General features: G+C 41.5%; 2 protein-coding genes across 27 annotated transcripts in view; one reads left to right on the top strand and one right to left on the bottom strand.

Moving 5' to 3' along the window:
- b4galt6 (UDP-Gal:betaGlcNAc beta 1,4- galactosyltransferase, polypeptide 6) overlaps nt 1-15956 on the top strand; it is a 31154-nt gene extending 15198 nt beyond the window's left edge. The window contains exons 1-10 of one of the 26 annotated variants that reach the window (XM_052461315.1): nt 392-523; nt 734-1433; nt 1924-2063; nt 2484-2833; nt 3114-3469; nt 3721-3837; nt 4462-4649; nt 5467-5589; nt 5692-5793; nt 11431-15956. In XM_052461315.1, coding sequence (XP_052317275.1) covers nt 3365-3469; nt 3721-3837; nt 4462-4649; nt 5467-5589; nt 5692-5793; nt 11431-11578 — 783 coding nt within the window. In that variant the 5' untranslated portion in view covers nt 392-523; nt 734-1433; nt 1924-2063; nt 2484-2833; nt 3114-3364 and the 3' untranslated portion in view covers nt 11579-15956. Of the gene's footprint in view, nt 1-370; nt 524-733; nt 2064-2215; nt 2834-3113; nt 3470-3720; nt 3838-4461; nt 4650-5466; nt 5590-5691; nt 5794-11430 lie in introns of those variants that run through there. The other 25 variants (XM_052461290.1, XM_052461346.1, XM_052461356.1 and 22 more) reach the window with 25 other exon arrangements.
- A 2420-nt stretch (nt 15957-18376) lies between these two features.
- Nucleotides 18377-21355, bottom strand: ttr (transthyretin (prealbumin, amyloidosis type I)). Its single transcript, XM_035785868.2, has 4 exons — nt 21208-21355; nt 19156-19295; nt 18858-18993; nt 18377-18548 (listed from the first exon to the last, which is right to left on the bottom strand). The coding sequence occupies exons 1-4, from the start codon at nt 21271-21273 to the stop codon at nt 18441-18443; spliced, it is 450 nt and encodes a 149-aa protein (XP_035641761.1). The 5' UTR covers nt 21274-21355; the 3' UTR covers nt 18377-18440.
- Between the last annotated feature and the right edge of the window lie 3829 nt (nt 21356-25184).

The following is a 25184-nucleotide window of genomic DNA, read 5'->3' as shown; positions in this document are numbered from 1 at the left end:
CCCTGTGAAATGCTTTTGACACCTTGTAGAGTCCATGCCCCGATGAATCGAGGCTGTTCTGAGGGCAAAAGGGGGTGCAACTCAATATCGTAATGTTTTGTACACACACCCACACACTCTGTCAGTCTAGCGCTTCGGGCTCATCATTTTTTTAGTTGAATTTGACTTTAATCACATTTGGTTTGCGGTGACGGGGTCTATTCCAGCTTTAGTCCTACCACTATGTTCATGTCAATGCGTGATGTGTGTGTCTTCTACCCGCATGGTTTAAAAACCTGTGATTACTGACCGTATAACAGTCTTTAGGTGAATGTTAAGTGTTGTGCCTTCTTGTAGGGTGTCCTTCCCCATAGCTATGTATAGTAGTGATGTTTGTTAAACAGGTCTGTGTTGTGTATTCTTGTAGGGTGTCCTTCCCCATAGCTATGTATAGTAGTGATGTTTGTTAAACAGGTCTGTGTTGTGTATTCTCAGAGGGTGTCCTTCCCCATAGCTATGTATAGTAGTGATGTTTGTTAAACAGGTCTGTGTTGTGTATTCTCGGAGGGTGTCCTTCCCCATAGCTATGTATAGTAGTGATGTTTGTTAAACAGGTCTGTGTTGTGTATTCTTGTAGGGTGTCCTTCCCCATAGCTATGTATAGTAGTGATGTTTGTTAAACAGGTCTGTGTTGTGTATTCTTGTAGGGTGTCCTTCCTCATAGCTATGTATAGTAGTGATGTTTGTTAAACAGGTCTGTGTTGTGTATTCTTGTAGGGTGTCCTTCCCCATAGCTATGTATAGTAGTGATGTTTGTTAAACAGGTCTGTGTTGTGTATTCTTGTAGGGTGTCCTTCCCCATAGCTATGTATAGTAGTGATGTTTGTTAAACAGGTCTGTGTTGTGTATTCTCAGAGGGTGTCCTTCCCCATAGCTATGTATAGTAGTGATGTTTGTTAAACAGGTCTGTGTTGTGTATTCTCAGAGGGTGTCCTTCCCCATAGCTATGTATAGTAGTGATGTTTGTTAAACAGGTCTGTGTTGTGTATTCTTGTAGGGTGTCCTTCCCCATAGCTATGTATAGTAGTGATGTTTGTTAAACAGGTCTGTGTTGTGTATTCTTGTAGGGTGTCCTTCCCCATAGCTATGTATAGTAGTGATGTTTGTTAAACAGGTCTGTGTTGTGTATTCTTGTAGGGTGTCCTTCCCCATAGCTATGTATAGTAGTGATGTTTGTTAAACAGGTCTGTGTTGTGTATTCTTGTAGGGTGTCCTTCCCCATAGCTATGTATAGTAGTGATGTTTGTTAAACAGGTCTGTGTTGTGTATTCTTGTAGGGTGTCCTTCCCCATAGCTATGTATAGTAGTGATGTTTGTTAAACAGGTCTGTGTTGTGTATTCTCAGAGGGTGTCCTTCCCCATAGCTATGTATAGTAGTGATGTTTGTTAAACAGGTCTGTGTTGTGTATTCTTGTAGGGTGTCCTTCCCCATAGCTATGTATAGTAGTGATGTTTGTTAAACAGGTCTGTGTTGTGTATTCTTGTAGGGTGTCCTTCCCCATAGCTATGTATAGTAGTGATGTTTGTTAAACAGGTCTGTGTTGTGTATTCTTGTAGGGTGTCCTTCCCCATAGCTATGTATAGTAGTGATGTTTGTTAAACAGGTCTGTGTTGTGTATTCTTGTAGGGTGTCCTTCCCCATAGCTATGTATAGTAGTGATGTTTGTTAAACAGGTCTGTGTTGTGTATTCTCAGAGGGTGTCCTTCCCCATAGCTATGTATAGTAGTGATGTTTGTTAAACAGGTCTGTGTTGTGTATTCTTGTAGGGTGTCCTTCCCCATAGCTATGTATAGTAGTGATGTTTGTTAAACAGGTCTGTGTTGTGTATTCTTGTAGGGTGTCCTTCCCCATAGCTATGTATAGTAGTGATGTTTGTTAAACAGGTCTGTGTTGTGTATTCTCAGAGGGTGTCCTTCCCCATAGCTATGTATAGTAGTGATGTTTGTTAAACAGGTCTGTGTTGTGTATTCTCAGAGGGTGTCCTTCCCCATAGCTATGTATAGTAGTGATGTTTGTTAAACAGGTCTGTGTTGTGTATTCTTGTAGGGTGTCCTTCCCCATAGCTATGTATAGTAGTGATGTTTGTTAAACAGGTCTGTGTTGTGTATTCTTGTAGGGTGTCCTTCCCCATAGCTATGTATAGTAGTGATGTTTGTTAAACAGGTCTGTGTTGTGTATTCTTGTAGGGTGTCCTTCCCCATAGCTATGTATAGTAGTGATGTTTGTTAAACAGGTCTGTGTTGTGTATTCTTGTAGGGTGTCCTTCCCCATAGCTATGTATAGTAGTGATGTTTGTTAAACAGGTCTGTGTTGTGTATTCTTGTAGGGTGTCCTTCCCCATAGCTATGTATAGTAGTGATGTTTGTTAAACAGGTCTGTGTTGTGTATTCTTGTAGGGTGTCCTTCCCCATAGCTATGTATAGTAGTGATGTTTGTTAAACAGGTCTGTGTTGTGTATTCTCAGAGGGTGTCCTTCCCCATAGCTATGTATAGTAGTGATGTTTGTTAAACAGGTCTGTGTTGTGTATTCTTGTAGGGTGTCCTTCCCCATAGCTATGTATAGTAGTGATGTTTGTTAAACAGGTCTGTGTTGTGTATTCTCAGAGGGTGTCCTTCCCCATAGCTATGTATAGTAGTGATGTTTGTTAAACAGGTCTGTGTTGTGTATTCTTGTAGGGTGTCCTTCCCCATAGCTATGTATAGTAGTGATGTTTGTTAAACAGGTCTGTGTTGTGTATTCTCAGAGGGTGTCCTTCCCCATAGCTATGTATAGTAGTGATGTTTGTTAAACAGGTCTGTGTTGTGTATTCTTGTAGGGTGTCCTTCCCCATAGCTATGTATAGTAGTGATGTTTGTTAAACAGGTCTGTGTTGTGTATTCTTGTAGGGTGTCCTTCCCCATAGCTATGTATAGTAGTGATGTTTGTTAAACAGGTCTGTGTTGTGTATTCTTGTAGGGTGTCCTTCCCCATAGCTATGTATAGTAGTGATGTTTGTTAAACAGGTCTGTGTTGTGTATTCTTGTAGGGTGTCCTTCCCCATAGCTATGTATAGTAGTGATGTTTGTTAAACAGGTCTGTGTTGTGTATTCTCAGAGGGTGTCCTTCCCCATAGCTATGTATAGTAGTGATGTTTGTTAAACAGGTCTGTGTTGTGTATTCTTGTAGGGTGTCCTTCCCCATAGCTATGTATAGTAGTGATGTTTGTTAAACAGGTCTGTGTTGTGTATTCTTGTAGGGTGTCCTTCCCCATAGCTATGTATAGTAGTGATGTTTGTTAAACAGGTCTGTGTTGTGTATTCTCAGAGGGTCCTATAGATGTGAATATGACTGAGATTCCTATGGAGGAGATTGATCTCAAGTTCTCTAAGTATCTGGATGTTCAGTTTGGTGGCCACTGGAAACCCAAGGACTGCAAACCACGCTGGAAGGTAGGACTGTGGACATGTAGGACTGTGGACATGTAGGACTGTGGACATGTAGGACTGTGGACATGTAGGACTGTGGACATGTCAGTTATTTTACTACTTTTCCGATCTCTGTTATCAATATAGAAATGTAACTGTAGTCATATTTCTATTCACCTATCTTATGCTTCCCCTGAATTCAAAACACATGAGCTTATACATGCTGTGGGTATGTCTGACTGTCCCCGTTCTGACTGTCCCCGTTCTTTGTGTAGGTAGCCATCTTGATCCCGTTCCGTAACCGCCACGAGCACCTTCCCATCCTTTTCCAGCACCTCACCCCCATACTGCAGAGACAGAGACTGCAGTTCGCATACTACGTCATTGAGCAGGTAACACCATTTTCTGTTTGTCTGTAAACAAGATCTGTTGTTACTGCCCACATTTATACTGTCATCCTATTTGTTCTCTTTGTTTTGTCAACTCTGCCACCCACTGGTGAGAAATATAGAATCTATGATGTAGACAGAGCCATGTTATTTAATGTGTCTTTCTCTTGTTCCTCCATCTTTCCCTCTCTCTCTCCTACAGTCTGGGACGCAGCCCTTCAACAGAGCCATGTTGTTTAATGTGTCTTTCTCTTGTTCCTCCATCTTTCCCTCTCTCTCTCCTACAGTCTGGGACGCAGCCCTTCAACAGAGCCATGTTATTTAATGTGTCTTTCTCTTGTTCCTCCATCTTTCCCTCTCTCTCTCCTACAGTCTGGGACGCAGCCCTTCAACAGAGCCATGTTGTTTAATGTGTCTTTCTCTTGTTCCTCCATCTTTCCCTCTCTCTCTCCTACAGTCTGGGACGCAGCCCTTCAACAGAGCCATGTTGTTTAATGTGTCTTTCTCTTGTTCCTCCATCTTTCCCTCTCTCTCTCCTACAGTCTGGGACGCAGCCCTTCAACAGAGCCATGTTGTTTAATGTGTCTTTCTCTTGTTCCTCCATCTTTCCCTCTCTCTCTCCTACAGTCTGGGACGCAGCCCTTCAACAGAGCCATGTTGTTTAATGTGGGTTTCCTGGAGGCCATGAAGGATCTGGACTGGGACTGTCTGGTGTTCCACGATGTTGACCACATCCCAGAGAATGACCGTAACTACTACGGCTGTGGTCAGATGCCTCGCCACTTCGCAGCCAAACTGGACAAGTACATGTACCTGTAAGTCACTGAACACGCCCAGGGCACACAGCAAGTCACAAGTGACCTTGTCATGACCTGACTAGTTATGAACTTGGCGTGTCAACAAGTCAATACCTCAGGCACATCTTCCAAGAAACACTTAGAAAAGCACTTCATAAGACCGCCTCCTCACTCAAGGGGAGAATAGGACCTCTGATCTTGTTTAGTGACCGAAGATGAGACATGGAGAGTTGACGCTCTCCCATAAACCAGACTATGGTTTCCCTTCCTGCATGGTATGGGAGACATGTACTGAAGAGTCTCTTTATGTTGATTTATTTATGGTCATTATTGTTAAATATTTGACATGTTCCTTTTCTTTCTTTACAGACTTATTTCTACAACAAAATTTATGAATGAATGTTTTCATGATTTTCTCTGAGTTTTGTTCAATGTGAGAATAATTTGGGAAAAACTACTTCATTTAAACAGACTGTAAAACACAGGACTGAAGGCTAAACCATGTTGTCATTGGCTCTTACAAAGTCCTGAAGTAAGGCTTAATTTATGAACAGATTATCCTCTCTGGTTATGTGTGCATCTCTTCTAAATTTGATGGCTGTATTGTACGTAGTCTGAAAACCTAATTGTGTGTTGTAACACAGCCAGACTTGTTCTTTGTTGCTTGGTGCTTACCTTTGATACTGACTGGTAAAGGTTTCTCACTTTTTCCCATGTTGTTTTAACACTCACTCGCTCCCCAGGCAGAGCTTGGCTATGTTGTTGTCTGTCTTCTGTCTGTGTGTATGTGTTACAGGTGTGTATGTGTAACAGTGTCTCTGTGTGTTTTGCACAGCCTACCCTACAGTGAGTTCTTCGGGGGCGTGAGTGGACTTACAGTGGAGCAGTTCCGCAAGATCAACGGCTTTCCCAATGCATTCTGGGGCTGGGGAGGAGAGGACGATGACCTGTGGAACAGGTCAGTGAGTTTGTCAGTTGGCTGTGGGTTTGAGAGAGACAGACATGTAATATCTAATTGGGTAACTTAGTGAAAGACCATCTGTCCCCTTCTCTCCCCCAGAGTGCACTATGCTGGTCTGAACGTCACGAGGCCGGAGGGAGAGATGGGTAAATACAAGTCCATCCCACACCACCACCGAGGAGAAGTGCAGTTCCTCGGCAGGTCAGTAACTAGCGCAAACATACGCATTAGCAGTGCATCGCCGGTGGCGTCACCATGTTCAAGAATGTTTACCTAACGTTACCTTAAACGTCAAATTAGCTTTGCTCTTTCAATACACTCTGCTCTGGTAAAGGTTTCTATCTCCTTATAGGGTTCATTGTTACTCGCTACTTGAATGCAGCTGTTTCCTCATCCATTACTCCCCATTGAGCAGGTTGTCCAGCGCCCTCTGCAGGCAGGGATGTCGCTGCATTTAAATCAAATTTTATTGGCGTTCGCTTTAAATTGCTTCTATTCATCTCAACAATAACTTTAATGTTATTGTACTCATGGAACAGTCAACTGTGACATATTTCTGACTATCACAGTCTGTAGTCCTGCTCGCCTTGGTGTACACAGAGAGATATGATCCATATAATAGGGTTTGCTTTCCTTCCAGGGTTTGTGTAGGTGTTTGCTCTGCCAGCTTTGAGTTATTTAACTTCCCGTTCATTGGCCTAGTCCCTTATGCCCTGTTGAGTCATGTCTCTTTACTCAAGTAAACCAGGTCTCATCCTCATACAGCCTCCAGAGTAACTCTGTCCTAGAGGACTGATCCTCATACAGCCTCCAGAGTAACTCTACCTTAGAGCACTGGAGGGAGGGACAGCGTTTACTTTATTTGGATCGCCATTAGCTGTTGCACATACAGCAGATACTCCCTGTTCCTGGAGTTCAGAGTAGGGGGAGAGTTTCTCTTTTGGGGTTAGGGTTTTCCTTCTGCAACTGGAGCAGATAGTGTAAGCTGATTCATTAGCATTAAAGCTAAGGAACCTTCTGGTATTCTTATGCTTGTGTGTACAGTGCATTCAAATTATTCAGACCCCTTGACTTTTTCCATATTTTGTTATGTTTCAGCCTTATTCTAAAATTGATTAAATGTATTACATTTATATAAGTATTCTGACCTTTCACTCAGTACTTTGTTAAAGCACCTTTGGCAGTGATCACAACCTCAAGTCTTCTTGGTTATGACACTAAAAGCTTGGCACACCTGTATTTGGGGAGTTTCTACCATTTTTTTTTCTTCTCTGAAGTTCCTCTCATGCACTGTCAGGTTGGATAGGGAGTGTCACTGTACAGCTATTTTCAGGTCTCTCCAGAGATGTTCGATTGGGATCAAGTCTGGGCTCTGGCTGGGCAACTCAAGAACATTCAGAGACTTGTCCCGAAGCCGCTCCTGCGTTGTTTTGGCTGTGTGCTTAGGGTCATTGTCCTGTTGAAGGTGAACCTTCGCCCAGTCTGAGATCCTGAGCGCTCTGGAGCAGGATTTTTATCAAGGATCTCTGTACTTTGCTCCGTTCATCTTTCCCTCAATCCTGACTAGTCGCCACTACCATGTTTCACCGTAGGGATGGTGCCAGGTTTTCTCAAGATGTGACACTTAGCATTCAGGCCAAAGAGTTCAATCTTTGTTTCATCAGACCAGAGAATGTTGTTTCTCATGGTTTGAGTGTCCTTTAGGTGCCTTTTTGGCAAACTCCAAGCAGGCTGTCATGTGCCATTTACTGAGGAGTGGCTTCCGTCTGGTCGCTCTACTGTAAAGGCCTGATTGGTGGAGTGCTGCATAGATGGTTGTTCTTTTGGAAGGTTATCCCATCTCTACAGAGGTGCTCTGTCAGTGACTATTGGGTTCTTGATCACCTCCCTGACCAAGGCCCTTCTCCCCCGGTTGCTCAGTTTCCAAATCATGTCCAATCAATTGAATTTACCACAGGTGGACTCCAATCAAGTTGTAGAAACATCTCAAGGATGATCAATGGAAACCAGATGCACATGAGCTAAATTTAGAGTCTCATAGAAAAGGGTCTGAATGCTTATTTGATTAAGGTATTCCTGTTTTTATTTTTAATACATTTCTAAAAACCTGTTTTCGCTTTATCATTATCGGGTATTGTGTGTAGATTGATGAGAGAAATATTTAAAAATAAGTCTTATACAATGTGGAAAAAGTCACGGTCTGAATACTTTCCGAATGCACTGTATGTGTAACTGATAGATGCGCACACACACTACATGTTTTTAATGTGTTAATGTTTTTAAATGTATGTAAAGTATTTTGTCTGTCTTTTTGTTGTTACTTGTCATATTGGCGTCTGCTAATGGGGATCCTAATAAGTCAAATCAAATGCTGAAGATAACTAAGGTTCCCCCTAATTTCATTAGCATTAATGCTAACTAAGGATTCCCCTGGTGTCATTATGCTTATGCTAGCTAAGGATCCCTGTGGTGTGTAATTCATTTGGTGTCAATACTAAGTGCTAATGTAGTTTTGTGGAAATTATTCAACTATTTATGTTGAATATAATAACTACATTCTTTAATCTGACTCCAATATTATGTGAATAAATGCAACTGGCCGTGTGTCTCTGAATGACGGCCTAGGAACAGTGGGTTAACTGCCTGTTCAGGGGCAGAACGACAGATTTGTACCTTGTCAGCTCGGGGGTTTGAACTTGCAACCTTCCGGTTACTAGTCCAACGCTCTAACTACTAGGCTACCCTGCCGCCCCATGAACATATGTTTAACTTGCCCGTTATACAATTATTACGAGACTATACAATAGCTAATCCTGGCGACCAAAGTTCTAGCATTAATTTGAGCAAGCAGATCAGAGACGTCAAGGTGTTATCCAAGCATGTATAGTGTAAATCAGTGGTTCCCAACCAGGGGTACTAGGACTCCTGGAGGTACTTGTCCTATTCATGCGGGGTACTTGAGAAGACTCATGAGACCATAGGCCTACTGGTAAAATGCACATGAGGGGGAACTTCAGGGATACTCCAGGCAGAGCTAAATTCAGTTGGTGATACAGTAAATGAAAACGGTTGGGAACCACTGGTGTAGATAACTACCTATAGTAGTTCAACTAAATTTATAAGTGTGTATAGTCAATCAAATAATTACTCCATAAACCAGGAATGCATTTACTCAATTCAACTAATAGAATGTATTAGTCATAATAAACACTCAAACAATTGGTGTACATGAAATACATGATACATTAGACATGATACATTAGATACAAAGTCTTCAAACCCCTTGCCTTTTTACGCATTTTGTTACAGCCGGGATTTAAAATGGGTTAAATTAAGATTATTTTTTTTGTCCCTGGCCCTATGTCAAAGTGGAATTATGTTTTTAGATATTTTTACACATAAATGAAAAAGCTGAAATGTCTTGAGTCAATAAGTATTCAAACCCTTTTATTATGGCAAGCCCAAATAAGTTCAGGACAAAAAATGTGCTTAACAAGTGTCATAATAAGTTGCATGGACTCTGTGTGCAATAATGTTTAAGATGAATTTTGAATGACCATCTTATCTCTGTACCCCACACATACAATTATATGTAAGGTCCCTCAGTCTAGCAGTGAAATTCAAACTGAGACCAGAGGTCTTCCAAAGGGCTCCTATTGGTAGATGGTTAAAAAAAAAATAAAGCAGACAATGAATATCCCTTTGAGCATGGTGAAGTTCTTAATTACACTGGATGGTGTATCAATACACCCAGTCACTACAAAGCTACAGGTGTCCTTCCTAACTCAGTTTCCAGAGAGGAAGGAAACTACTCAGGGATTTCACCATGAGGTCAATGGTGACTTTAAAACAGATAGTTTAATGGCTGTGATGGGAGAACTGAGGATGGATCAGCAACATTGTAGTTACTCCACAATACTAACCTGATTTGACAGAGTAAAAAGGACACTTGTACAGAGCAAAAATATTCCAAAGCATGCATCCTGTTTTCAACATGGCACTAACGTGATGTATTGTCTCAACCTTCTTTCCCTTTGTGTTGTTTGTACCCTGTTTTGTTCTGCTACCATGTTGTATAGCTACCATGCTATGTTGTTGTCTTTGGCCTCTCTTTATGTGGTGTTGTCTCTCTTGTCTTGATGTGTGTCTTATATTTTTTTTTATCCCAGCTCCCAACCCGGCAGGAGACCTTTTGGTAGGCTGTCATTGTAAATAAGAATTTGTTCTTAACGGACTTAAAAAGTGGTACTGCAAAAAATGTAGCAAAGCAATTCCCTTGTCCTGAATACAAAGTTGTATTTTTGGGGCAAATCCAATATAACACATTACTGAGTATCACTCACCATTATTTTTAAACATAGGGGTTGCTGCATCATGTTATGTGTGTGCCTGTTTTTTCAGTATAAAAAGTAAACTGAATGTAGCTAAGCACAGGCAAAATCCTAGAAGAAAACCTGGTTCAGGTTGCTTTCCAACAGACACTGGAAGATGACTTCACCTTTCAGCAGGATAATAACCTAAAAACAAGGCCAAATCTACACTGGAATTGCTTACCAAGAAGACAGTGAATGTTCCTGAGTGGCCAAGTTACAGTTTTGACTTAAAACTGCTTGAAAATCTATGGCAGACCTGTCTAGCAATTATTAACAACTAATTTGGCAGACCTTGAAGAATTTTGAAAATAATAATGGGCAGATGTTATACAATACATGTGTGGCAAGCATTAGACTCGCCCAGAAAAACTCTCAGCTGTAATCGCTGCCAAAGGTGCTTCTACTAAGTATTGACTTTGGTATGAATACTTATGTAAATTAGATTTGTGTTTCATTTTCAATCAATTTGCAAATATGTCTGAAAACAGGTTTTCACTTTGTCATTATGAGGTATTGTGTGTAGATGGGTGAGGATGAAACATATTTTAATCCATTTTGAATTCAGGCTATAACACAAAATGTGGAATACGTCAGGTTCTGAATATTTTCTGAAGGCACTAACGTGGTTACCCATGTCTTCAGTTAAGAATCATCTCTAAGAGTAAACTTGTGTGTAATACACACAGGAGCTTGCTAGCAACTCCTCAAAGTATGGAAAATTTCACTGTCCTTTTAAACCAAATTCAAGCAGAAACTTAAATTAACATTTAAAAAAAAAAAAAAAAAAAAAGACAGGAAAACACACACAGATTGTAATCAACTCAATTTAAATGATAGGAACGCACCGTGTTGCTCCCTCTTTGAACTGTCCTCTGTCCGACAAACAAATCTGTACCACTTACAGTACACTAAAACATATCAAAATTCATAGCTCTTTATTAACTCTTGAAACAGTCCAAACATTTACAATTTAATTCACACTAACATTAATTTCCTCAAGTTTTCATCAGTCTTCACACCAACGTGTCCATGCTCCCAGGGATCTGTGGGAACATCTCTTCTCCATGAATTCCACAGATAAGGTGTGTTTGACCCCTGTGACAGCCCACAAATGGTCAGCCATCCAAACACAATGTCATAAAACGTGGAGTCATCACGCTGGACCTCATGGCCTGCAAATCACCAGTCACAAGTATATCACCTCTCATTTTTCCACCACACGAACTAGGCCAATCCTCTCGTTTCACTGTGACTCCAGGTATAAATCGTACTGTAACGGCTAGCTTCACCACCTCTCCTCTCTTTCCCTGTGTCTGCACCTGAAATGGAATCCTATTCCTTACGTAGTGAACTACTTTTGTTCAGGGCACCTAGGGAATATGTATTTATATAGGATGCCGTTTTGTGACTGTCAGTATGGATGTTAACTGCTAGCTTATCCTCACCCTCTCTGTCCTCTCTCCAGGTACAAGTTACTGAGGTATTCCAAAGAGAGGCAGCACCTGGATGGACTGAACAACCTCAACTACACCCCTGAGATCTCCCTGAGCTCCCTGTACAAGAACATCACCGTGGACCTCCACCCTGACCTGGCCCCCATTACAGACTACTGACTACTGACCCCCACTGTCCCTGACCTCATCACACCCCCTCACACTCCAACTGGGACCCCAAAGCAGGACAGAGGGGGGGTGGGGTTGTGGAGGGAGGCACACCGTGTAACGCTGCCAAGAAACCTTACTCTGAAGAAAATGTCCAACTAAAATATGAAAGCGGAAGGGACATAGGTTCTGTTTAATCAAACAATTGTGTGTGTGTTCTGTGAGGATTGTGGATGTTGAGATGGGGTGTGTGTGTGTGTGTGTCTCTGCATGTCAATGTGTCCATGCTGGCTTTAGCTATTAAGCTACTTAACATCAACATGTCATGATTCAGTATGAGGAGGGAGAGGCAGTGTTGTTTTCACATCAGATGTTTACTGCAAAGCCTTAAAGTGTCAGGCTCAGCCTCAGAACCATGGCTCTCTGGTTGCCTCCCAAACCACACCCTATTCCCTATATATTGCCCAGGGTCCTTAGTGCTCTGGTCAAAAGTAGTGCACTATATAGGGGAAAATGGTGCCATTTGGGACTTTGCCTTTATCTCACAGCTCAGCACAGTTTTCACTTTTAACATCTCAGTACCATCACCTTACAAGCCAACAGACATTTTGTCTTCACTTTATATCATTTTTACACCGTTCGGTTAAAGAAAAAACATATTCCTTAAAGAGGACAGGCGCTAAATGAAGGTGACTTATTTGTGATGTACATTTTCTGAAATGGTCAAATGTTTATTTTTTTCTTCAGTTTTTGCCTTTTTTTAACAGACGTTTTAAAGCACTATCCTGTTTCTCTGTGTCACATGAGTGTTTTGCTGTTCCTTTGCTGCACTGCTGACACGCATGATGCACAGAGCACGTATGTAAATACTTGACTCTTAAAGCTCGAGCATAGAACACGTATGTAAATATTCAGCCTTTTAAATGCTCAGAGCCTGTTGTTATTCCAGTGGATTTGAATTGAATTTGAATTTGTTTTGGCAGCTACCTTCCTGAGGACTTACCTGGTTCTTCCATTTAAATGGGAAGATGTTCTAACAATAGATGGCTTAAAAAAGAAAATATACCAATCTCTTAGGCTGACATTCTTTTGCATGCCTTAATTTATTTTATTACCAGATGTTTTTTTCCTTTAATTATAATTTATATCATTTTGAGATGTCTATATTTTGTTCCAGTTTAGCCTTTTGTGTCTTTTTTTTCCCTCGAGGTGCACTGCGTGAAAAGACTTACTGACGTTATGGAGGGTGCTCCAGTACAGAAAGACAGGTCAGAGGACTATAGTCGCTCTGATCCAGGGTGTTATGTCAGGCTTGCTGAGCCTTCAACAGCAAGCCACCTGCAACAACCTGGAGCAGAGCTTAAGACTGAAGATTCTAAAGCTGGATGTCATTTTTCCTCTGGTATTTGTAGTCTGTTATTATGGAGGAGTTTATACAGTGTGGACAGTGTGTTTGGTACAGGATTATGTTTTAAATGTGTGTGTGTGGCTCATGTATTAGGTAACTGGACCATGTGTTTGATCATATGTTAGGTGTCTTTAATGAGTGTGAGCTTGCAGATTGGGCAGTGTGTCTGTCTGAACCAATAATTTATATATACACTAGATGACTGACGACAGGCGAGGTTTTGAAGCTACCATCACTCCATCTTGATCGCAAAAAAAATATTTTTGAAACTGTAGGAAGGCATTTAACTCACAATTTAAAAGTATGCATTAAGTGTGTAATAGAGTAAACATACACATAATTTGTTTTCCTTAAAGTATACTTTATTGAAAGTTCTAATGCTACTGTCCCCATTACTACCACAAAAATACTTGTAATTTTGTCCTGTGTAGAATTTAATTCATTCCTATGGAGGACTGCTTCTTCTGTGGAGTGCCAATATTACTGACCGGTGGCTTCAAAGCCTCTTACTGGCCAATAGCAATCCAGGGTTTGTATACATTATTGGTCTGAACTGTGGTGTGTTCCTAATAAGCTTGCAAGGCATTGAGAGGGGCCAGAATGAGAGAACGGAAGCTAATGCTAACAGCTAACCCTGTTCTTGAATGGTAGACTGCAACTTGGGCCATAAAGACTTGAAATTCTTAAATATTTAGCACTAAGATTAGCAAGGAAAAATGTAGGAGGTATTTTATTTTTTACTTAGCGTTTTTTTTCTTGTACATAGTTGTTTCTCATACACTTCATATTTATGCATAGGTGTACTTTTCTGTGTTTTCCTAGTGATTTGTTCATTTGTCAAGTGTACTTCTCAAGTAGAACTGCTCTATCCAAACAACCCAGGTTTTCTCCATCACAGTACTGCAAGAATGCAGGAGAACGAGAGTGTGAATCAAACTGGGATACTCCTGTCCTGCTCCAAACATGGGGTTTGTTGAAAATGGCACCCTGTGTCCTAAAGTGCACTACTTTTGACTGGACTCCTATGCGTCCTGATAAAAAGAAGTAAACTATACAGGGAGTAGGGTGTCATTTGGGACGCAGCCTTGCTCTCTCGGGCCTGTCACTCTTGTAGTGCTGGGGAGGAACAGTCATTTCTGCTCATAAGCTAAAGTGGTCAACAAAGCACCAGGCTAAAGTCTGTGTTTGGTTTGGCTCTGACGTGGTTACAATGGTCACATAAGACCTCAATGTTGTAGTTCTGACCAATCAGATGAGGTGAGACAGAATCTAAAAAGACATGGTAGTAATAACATTCTTTTGGAGGTGGTCAACCGTGCCAAAGTTCCACTTCTGTTACCCATTATCATCATTCTACCTACCTCTCTTCTGCACTTATCTCTACTCGTTCCCCTTTTCATTCTCTTCCCATGAGATCCTCTATTGTGTCTCAGTAACTCGTCAGTGTTGAGAGAAACCTGACAGACTAGTGTTGATCATAGGGATCAGGGTCAAGGTATTAAAAGCGATATGACATACTGTACACAAGGTATTTCTCTGTCTATGGCTCTGGGTATAGGTCAGTGTTTGGGGCTTCTCTTGTGCTATGCCTTATGCTCCGTAACAGATTTTTGCAATGTTGGATAAATGCTCTCGTTGTTTTTATACGTTGCAGAAGATGTGAGCAGCCTAGCTTTCGTCCCTCTTGAGGGCATTATGAGTTACTGTAGCAGAGACACTGAGTCGGTGGCTTCTTTCTCTGGATCCCGTCATCTTACTTGCTACAAAGGATCCGCTTCTTTTTATCTAATCCTGTTATATTGTCTCTTTTCACTTTGTTCAGGGAACAGTTTGAAGAGATTAATTATGGAAAGCATCCATCACTGGAGTTGGTCTAGGATCAGTGTTCTGGCTGTGTCCCAAATGGCCACACCCTCTGTTGTACATATTTATTGTTATTGCCTCTGAGGGGAGTGGGGGGAGGGAAGGGTAGGTTAGGGGGCTGCCGGGCAGTGAGCTGGCTACACCCGGTCACAAGTGGTTTGGTTTACACCCCCAGCTGACCTGTGAAGAGGGCAAGGACCTCCCTCACCCTTCCTACTGCCTCTGTATTGTTTGTTTTTTCTTCTTTCAAATGACTATATTCACCACTACACAGTTAGTAATGTGGACTATTACATGTTTGCAGTATTCATATTTGTGCCTTTTTCCCTTTTTTTCTCGGTTTTCACTTTGCATTCTTGCTTGAAAGATACAGTAAAGGTTTGGATTGTTTTTGAACTGAAGTTAGAGTGCACTTTTTTCTAATTCATTTATTTATTTTTTCAGTCCGTTGCTCTGATTAAGATGCACGATATGTTTCCATGACAATGGGCTGAGTAGGTGTGTATCAATGATTGTCCGTAATCAATTTTTCTGCTGTTCAGAGGTCTGGCTGCTTGGACCATGTAGAATCCTCTTGAATCCTCAGCTCTCCAGTCTCCTCAATATGCTCTGCTCTGTTTGAACAAAGAGTCATAACTGGAGCCAGAGGGCAGACTCTCGCGTTACTACCGTCCGCCAGGAAGTGCAGAATGACGCAGAGGAAGTAGTGACTTTTTTAAATTGGTGTCACCTGGTCTACAAATCATAAATTCTCATTTGAGGTCAGGCATATTAATTTTGACTTTGGGTTTGTAAGTTTTAGATTGTTTGGAGGACACATTTGTGAAAATAAAAGACCTTAATTCGATGTAGCGCCTTCTCATGCCATATCTTCTCGCAGTTCTGTCTTGTTCTGCAATTTTGTTGCCTATAGTCATGTGCTATAATTCCCCCCCAGACATCAGACAACTTTTTACATGGTGAAGCCGACCGGTTAGCCATCTTGTCAATCTTCCACAATCTTTGGTATAACAGCCAGTAAAAGAGTACTAGAGTTGAACTGTTAGACTTTGTAAAGTTGTTTTTCTTTTTGTCAACAAAAGATGAATAAACAACTTCATTGCCAGGTTCTGGGAAACACCTCTGAAGTCTGACAGATTTTTTTGAATGTGTTCTTTTTCTGCATCTTCGACCGCTGGTTCTTATGCTGGGTTTAAAATCAAGTGGGAATGTGGTAATTACCAGTTGGATGCATTCGTGGGTTTTGAACTCGTTGAGAAATGCCGAATGGCTAATGGCCAACAAGCTGCGTAATCCATTAACTAAAAGTACGATGATCATACTTTTAAACAAATTAGTGTTTAAACAGCCATGTTAATAGAAAGCTTTTTATAACTGTTTTGTTGCATATAACTGCATTTCCTTAGGTGACGTCAGAGGTCAGCATGTGGGAGAAGTCGGAGCTCAGATGATAGACTAGTTTCCCAGTAGTATTTACCAGTTGGAGGGGTGATAAAATCCTTTATTTTTTTTTATTTTTTTATCCCATTTGTATGTAGTAAATACCACATTCTCACTTGGTTATGAACTCAGCATTATCATTAGGTTGTCAAAAGGCCAAAACAGAAAGAGATGTCATACATAGAGAAACTGTGTAAGACAATACATAGTTGAATTCGGAAGTTTAGCCAAATACATTTAAACATCGCTTTTCACAATTCCTGACATTTTAATCCTAGTAAAAATTCCCTGGTTTAGGTCAATTAGAATCACCACTTTATTTTAAGAATGTGAAATGTCAGAAGTTATTTATTTAAGCTCACATCACATTCCCAGTGGGTCAGAAGTTTACATACACTCAATTAGTATTTGGTAGCATTGCCTTTTTAAATTGTTTAACTTGAGTCAAATGTTTCGGCCATCCTTCCACAAGCTTCTCACAATAAGTTGGGTGAATTTTGGCCCATTCCTCCTGACAGAGCTGGTGTAACTGAGTCAGGTTTGTAGGCCTCCTTGCTCGCACACACTTTTTCAGTTCTGCCCACAAATTTTCTATGGGATTGAGGTCGAGGCTTTGTGATGGCCACTCCAACACCTTGACCTTGTTGTCCTTAAGCACCAATTTGTAAGTCGCTCTGGATAAGAGCGTCTGCTAAATGACTTAAATGTAAATGTAAGCCATTTTGCCACAACTTTGGAAGTATGCTTGGGGTCATTGTTCATTTGGAAGACCCATTTGCAACCAAGCTTTTAACTTCCTGACTGATGTCTTGCTTCAATATATCCATTTAATGTTGATGTCATGATGCCATCTATTTTGTGAAGTACACCAGTCCCTCCTGCAGCAAAGCACCCCCACAACATGAAGCACGGGGGTGGCAGCATCATGTTTGGGATAGTGTTCTTCAGCTTGCAAGCATCCCCATTTTTCTTCCAAACATAAATGGTCATTATGGCCAAACAGTTCTATATTTGTTTCATCAGACCAGAGGACATTTCTCCAAAAAGTACGATCTTTTTCCTCATGTGCAGTTGCAAACCGTAGTCTGGCATTTTTTGGTTTTGGAGCAGTGGCTTCTTCCTTGCTGAGCAGCCTTTCAGATTATATCGATATTGGACTCGTTTTACTGTGGATATAAATACTTTTGTACCTGTTTCCTCCAGCATCTTCAAGGTCCTTTGCTGTTCTGGGATTGATTTGCACTTTTCGAAACCAAAGTACGTTTATCTCTAGGAGACAGAACGTGTCTCCTTCCTGAGTGGTATGACGGCTGCGTGGTCCCATGGTGTTTATACTTGCGTACTATTGTTTGTACAGATGAACGTGGTACCTTCAGGCGTTTGGAAATTGCTCCCAAGGATTTCTTTTGATGTTCCCATGATGTCAAGCAAAGAGGCACTGAGTTTGAAGGTAGGCCTTGAAGTACATCGATAGGTACACCTCCAATTGACAAATGATGTAAATTAGCCTATCAGAAGCTACTTAAGCCATGGAATCTGGAATTTTCGAAGCTGTTTAAGGGCACAGTCAACTTAGTGTATGTAAACCTCTGACCCACTGGAATTGTGATACAGTGAAGTAATCTGTCTAAGCAATTGTTGGAAAAATGACTTGTGTCATGCATGAAGTAGATGTCCTAACCAACTTGCCAAAACTAGTTTAACAAGAAATTTGTGAACAAGAAATTTGTGGAATGGTTGAAAAATGAGTTTTAATGACTCCAACCTAAGTGTATGTAAACTCCAGACTTCAACTGTACTTAACAAGTTGCAGTAAACAGTAACTAGGCTTTAGGTATGTGCTACCCTTTGATTAACCTTCACCACTATTAATTACCTTAGTTAACCTACACAGTCACCTGTAGAAGGGATCTGAACTAATCCATGAATGTAAATTCTTCCGACAGGTGGCTGGTACTCATACGAGACCCTCGTCCTTCAGCAGATCAGTGCAGACCGTTGTCACGCTATGTGTAGTTGGACAACGATGAATGTCTGGAATATGAGTATGTTGGTGAATGTGTGTGGCATTGTATGTTCAACAAAGGAAGGCCCAGTCAGTCGTTTACCTGCACTTTTATTTGTTAAGCTTGGTCAGGTGTGTGTTTTGTGTGTGTGTGTGTGTCACTCGTGTGCTTTCATCACGACAGCCGTGGTAGTGTAGGAGAAGGGACTCAGCAACAGGGCCAGAGTGTAGTGGCGATGTCCCTCCGCGTGGGCCTCGAACACCACCTGTACACACGGCACATCAGTTTGTACTGCTGTTTTACTTCTATGATTTCTCTCCCACAGACTGACATCCAGGAAGACTGATTTTACTTTTGTCCAACGAGGTCTATGAACTCGTTCCAATTAGGACAAATTTTTTCCATTGAGGACAAACATTGTAGAGTCGCAAACAAAAAGCTATTGATACAGGTCAAAGCCAGTGTGATATCGCAAGCAATTTAATCACATGACGTTTCATAATTCATAATGGAAGGGGGGATATTGTCAGGTCTCAGAGCAGTGAGAGGGTTAAAGGTTGGGGATTGTACTCACTTCAGCAGTCTCGTGGAAAGGTGTGGTTCCCTGAGACTTCCAGTAGGCTTTAGTGTCAAACTCAACTCGGTACACCCCCGACTGGAAGTCCTGATCTGAGATCAGATTATGGACTTCCCCTGTCAAGTCTGTCACTCTAAGAGAGAGAGAGGGTGTCACAGGTTAAACTCTTTTATAGCTTAGAAGCATAACATTTCATTATGAAATTGGGTAACAAATCTTTCTGAATGCATATTATTTTAGTTTAAATAAGTCAGTTAACAACATTGCCCAAACAGTGGTGCATCCTCATACGTACCCACTAGCAACCTGTGCCCAGGTCATTCCATTGACTCGTCGGGAGACACTCAGTGCCACGGCGCCTGCTGGGACACCCTTCACCGCATCCAAAATCTTAACCATCAACGGGCAGTGAGTGTCTGACTCACCATGCCTGTCCTGGACCCCAAACCACAATCATGGTTATAAATAATACAATCCATGAACTGGCTGGACCACAAACCAACTGTCACACACTGTACACAGTATCAAGGTCATTCAAGACTTACCACAAGACTTAACACAATCATAACTAACAATACACATAACACAGGACCTAGTTTACAAAGACAAACACTAGAAACAACATTCTGGGCATTGGGAAGACTGACCACACAAATATAAACACCCATGGCTGGCCAGACAGTAAAGTTCAGTGTTACTTTTTGGTTATCAGTTGGTGCCCAGCATTAGCACACCCATGTGCCTACGCCAGCCAGACACAACACCCCTTACAAAAAAGAAATGCAGTTTTGAAAGTGCACTAACTGCAGTTGACGGTGGGATTTTGGACGTAGTAATTGCAGAATAACTTCAGTTTACTGGGCAGCAGGTAGCCCAGTGGTTAGATGGTCGGGTCAGTAACCGAAAGGTTGCTAGATCTAATCCCTGAGCTGACGAGGTTCAGGGACAGAATGACACATTTTTACAAGGCAGTTAACCCACTGTTCCTACGCTGTCATTGTAAATAAGAATTTGTTCTGAACTGACTTGCCTCGTTAAATAAAATAAAAACTGCAGTGGCACTGCAAAATTACTACAGTAATATTGTATTTGCATCATACTGCAGTCTTACGAAATAAGGGACAACTCTGCCAACAGGGTCAGAAATAAATAGTAGACAGACAGTAACCTATAGTAAAGCATTCTGTCATCACTATTGTTCAGAAGACTGGTAGAGTTGAAATAATAGCTGTAGAAATGGTTAAACATTTAACCAGTTGTAATCACGACACTCAGCCTTAATATTGTTTATTTGGTTCTATCACGAGATAAAACCAGTCATGAAACAGAAGGCTTGGAATATGGGCTTGACTTTCTAATTATGAAAGTATCTGACAAAGTTAGACATTACAAAACTGCCATTTTGTAATGTCTGAGCTTTGGATTTTGAGGATAGAAAATGGTAGGTAAGCCTAGGAACTTTGTCCAGTGCTCCCATGTAAAATAGGGGAGGAAAGAATGACTACTTTTCCCAGCTAATTTGTCATTTCCAGTGTAGTTGGAGGACAAGAAGGTCAAAGTGCGGATGTGGACCAGAGAGAACAAGTGGTGATGTGAGGTCATTGACCGCGTTGCATTCCATCACACTGATGGTAAACACTACTGCCTGTTATGCATGCACACACACTCCAAGATGCTGATAGCATCTGACAGTGTTAGAAGCTACTCTGAAAATATAGTTTACCAAGCTACCAATTACTTCACACTGAAGGAAGTTAAGTATATTTTTCTTAAGGGTAGCTTAACTAAAGTTGGTGACAAAGTAGTTCATATCATCTAAACTATTTTGTGGTAAATTATCTAAATTTGAAATATCATACACTACAAATTGCAAAAACAGATCACTCTGGACTCAGATGTTAACAGAACGTGTAATTTGGCTAATTTAACACACAAACCGTGTTAGGTGACAGTTATGTGGGTCTGATGACGATAAAGAAAGAAATTGTCTACTTCACCTTTTTGTTTTTCCCCCAAAAAGTAGTGTAGTTCTAGTTCCAGTAGTTGGCAACACCTCTACATGGCAAGAAAGTAATGTTTTTTTTGCTACTGCAAAATGTAGTTAAACTAGTAATTTAACTATGTAGTTCAGTATTCCCCAACACTGGCATCTAATATCTCAACTTCAAACACAAAAAACTGCGCAAATGTTCCATATTCTAGGTATGACTTTATGATCTAATATTGTACGTTTACACAGCTAACAAACCTTATCAGTTATTGTGTATCAGTTATATGCCCTGACAAGCCCACACTGAATGGTGCAGTGACCCCTGACAAAGACCGGCAGACGCCCAAACATACTCACCACTGGGGCGGCGCTACAGAGTAGGACAGCAGTGGCTAGCAGCACACAGAGCAGTGAACTGTCCATTTGGAGCGATAACTGGTTGGTGGCTCTAACACAGTCAAACCTATAAACTTAGACTGACTGGCATAGAATTGGGCAACACACCCCTATCTGGTACCTTTATACACTGAAGCCCCCGTGCCTGCATCTATTGACTAAGTCAATAATGAGAGAATCAGTAACTTTCACACACAAATCATGCTTTGTGGCCATCTTATAAAACATGTGATTGGGAAGAGGATAACGTACAGTGAGGGGAAAAAGTATTTGATCCCCTGCTGATTTTGTACGTTTGCCCACTGACAAAGAAATGATCAGTCTATAATTTAATGGTAGGTTTATTTGAACAGTGACAGACAGAATAACAAAAAAAATCCATAAGAACGAATGTCAAAAATGTTATAAATTGATTTGCATTTTAATGAGGGAAATAAGTATTTTATTTCCTGACTTGGTACTTGGTGCCAAGAAGGGTTTTGCCAATCACAGAAGTCAAACGTTTCTTGTTGTTGGCCACCAGGTTTGCACACATCTCAGGAGGGATTTTGTCCCACTCCTCTTTGCAGATCTTCTCCAAGTCATTAAGGTTGAGGCTGACGTTTGGCAACTCGAAACTCCAGCTCCCTCCACAGATTTTCCATTGGATAAGGGAAGAATTCGGCAGTACCTGTATGGTTAGTGAGAAAGTCCATATTGCAAATGTACGGTCCCTTACTAGACGTCCGAAATCGTTTGTAAAATTCGCGGACGGCGTCGGGCGAGCGGCAGGGCCGGACCTACCAGGAAGTCATCAAATGAACGTTGTCGGACATTCGGTTTCCGTTTTACAAAAATAATAAGATTTATGTCATTTTTCCCATGTCCCGAAATTCCCACAAGAGGGCATAAGCAATCATATGGCTATTGCTACAAAACATCACGATTCACGACGGGGCCTTATCTCGAAAACTGAAAATATTTAGAAGCCGAAACTCGGTGAGCGTAGGGGCGGCATAATGGGCAGTTGGCCCCGAACAAGATGGCGTCTAGGCCTCAACGGTTTTTGAGTTATGGCCATTTATCTGGGATTAAAGGTCCAAAATGAAAATAGAGAAATTATTTTTCCACTTCACGTCAAAGTCAAGGAGCCTCCGGTGTCAATAAAAAAGAACCAGCCATTTATCTATCGTCATTTAAGAGAAATCGCACAACGACACCTTGGTGATGTTCACGGATAGGTGTTTTTTTTCAACGGTTACAGATCCAGTTGCAGGTTGTTCTTACGAATCTTTTAAAGTGTGCTGCGGAGCTCTGCGAGATTTCTGTGATTTTCTATGATTTTCTGAAATAACACACACTCACTAAACCCTCCGTAAATAACTCAGTTCTTAACGTAAAGACTTAAAACTCAGGATTCTGTAAAGGCATACCCCAATCATGATATGAGTTTATTTATAGCTTCCTGTGCCAACCGGAAGTGCCTTTAATGGTGTCACAGTGGCAGTTTCCATGGGTTAAAAAGGTCAGATCTTTTCAAAACTTCATATGTGTGACTAGGTAACCCTCGTGAACTGTAAATCAGTCATTTCTCCCAGCAGATGTCAAAGAAAAGCTCTCACACGCACACACAGCAAGGATGGAGTGAAAAAGTGTGGTTCTTAAAGACACAGAGAGCAGGCAATGGCATAAACATAATGTCTAGGCCGTGCCGAGTTCAACGAGATATCCCGCTTGACCGTAGCTCGCTCGGTCTGAGCGCAGCGACCATTAGAAAAGTAGGCCCAAATGAAGCCTGCCCCACAACGTCATTTGCTTTTGGGTGACAGTGAGAGAACCGTTAGGTGAGAAGCACAATTCGACCTCAGGTATGTTCCTAAGGTCCTTCCGATCCGTGCAAGCCTAACGTTGACAGTGTGGCATTAACCCTTAATAGTTAAAAGATGGTGTTTACTTCAAAAAGTTTGCATTGATTTCTCTCCCCATAGGAATACATTGCCTTTACCCCTAAATTCAACCTGAAGTCTATATGGGTTATGAATGCCGTATGAACCTGTCTTTGGTAACAGTCCATCAGGCCAGTATGAGGTCTACCTGTGTTGATTCTAAGCTTCCTGGACCAACCGGAAGTGGTTAAAATCACCCTAAAAGTGTTTTCCCATTACCTGCCTGCAGTTTGATAGACATAGTGCATTCAACCCTGTGTAAATCAGTCAATTCTTAACGTAAGGACTTAAAACTCAGGATTCTGTAAAAGCATAGCCCAGTGAGGATATGTGTTGACTTATAGCTTCCTGTGACAACCGGAAGTGCCTTAATTGGTGTCTCAGGGGCTGTTTCGAGGGGTTAAAAAGTCAGATCTGTCCAAAACTTCATATGTGTGATTAGGCAACCCCATGAACTGTAAATCAGTCATTTTTCCCATAAAATTTCAAAGGAAAACTAAATCACACAGACACACAACTTGGAAGGAGGGACGTATTGGGGGTTGTAGAGACAGACAGTGCCTCCAATAGTTAGCTTTGTTCGAGCTAAAAAGAACCGTCAGACCTAGAGTTCCGAAACTTTAGAAACCTGTTCTAGGCCTCGGGTCGATAGTGCGTGGTGAGTTAGGTGGCTCTAGAAGGTTCTCGGACCGAGAAATAGCCTCGTACATTTGCAATGTCTTCAATTCATTTTGACCATTACGAAAATGGCGACATTTAGAAAAGTCTCAGAGACACAAGACTAGGTGCATTGAAACCGGCTCGGGCCATAGAGACGGACCACAACGTTTCGGTCCGATAGCTCATTCAAGGACCCCATAGCAAGGCATTGAAAAAATGGATTTTCAGCACCAATTAGGGTTTTACTCGGGCACCGAAGGACCTATCGAGCCGAAACTCGGGATTGGGTCGCCTCACATAGGCCTTCACATAATGTCTGACCTGGACCCGCAGCTAGAACGTAACTATGTGTTTTACGTTTTTATTATGTTTTAAACTAATGGCGCTGTGAATTATGGGCCTGCTCTGACATATGTGATAGTTGGCTTCTAAATGAGTTGGAAAAAGTGGGTTTGGTGTCAATTGGTATCAGTTTGGTGTCAGAATGACATCTAATTGACTGGTGGACACTGACTTGCTAGTTGACTTTTGTACATTAGCAATATGTTTAAACGGAGAGGGACCATCACCAAAATGGCATTCTGAAATCAACACAAAAAATGGCATCACCATAGTCTCCAGGCTGTGCAGAGTTCAACGAGACGCCCCGCTTGACCGTAGCTCGCTCTGAGTGCAGCGACCTTGAAAAAAAGAAGGCGCAAAAGGAAGCCTGGCCCTCAATGTCATTTGCTTTTGGGTGACAGTGAGAGAACCGTTAGGGTGAGAAGCACAATTCGACCTCAGGTACGTTCCTGAGGTCCTCCCGATCCGTGCAAGCCTAACCTTGACCATGTGGCATTAAGCCTTAATAGTTAAAATAAGGTGTTTACTTCAAAGAGTTTGCATTGACTTCTCTCCCCATAGGAATACATTGCCTGCACCCCTAAATTCAACCTGAAGCCTATGTGGGTTATGAATGACTTATGAACCTGTCTTCTATGACAGTCCATCAGACCACTATGAGGTCTACCTGTGCCAATTATAAGCTTCCTGAAGCAACCGGAAGTGGTTGAAATCACCTTATCAGTGTTGATCCATACACTGCATGCAGTTTGATAGACATAGTGCATTCAACCCTGTGTAGATCAGTCAATTCTTAACTTAAAGACTTAAAACTCAGGATTCTGTAAGTGGCTATGTCAATCAAGACATGTGTTTACTTATAGCTTCCTGTGCCAACCGGAAGTGCCTTTAATTGGGTCACACTGTCTGTTTTGAAGGGTTAGAAAAGTCACATCTCTCCAAAACTTCATATGTGTGACCAGGTAACCCTCCTAAACTGTAAATCAGTCATTTCTCCCAGCAGATGTCAAA

Source organism: Oncorhynchus keta, chromosome 1, assembly GCF_023373465.1.
Source record: "Oncorhynchus keta strain PuntledgeMale-10-30-2019 chromosome 1, Oket_V2, whole genome shotgun sequence".
In the NCBI taxonomy this organism is placed as follows: domain Eukaryota; kingdom Metazoa; phylum Chordata; class Actinopteri; order Salmoniformes; family Salmonidae; genus Oncorhynchus; species Oncorhynchus keta.
Note: the sequence above shows the minus strand (reverse complement) of the source record. Positions and strands in the feature narration are given on the sequence as shown.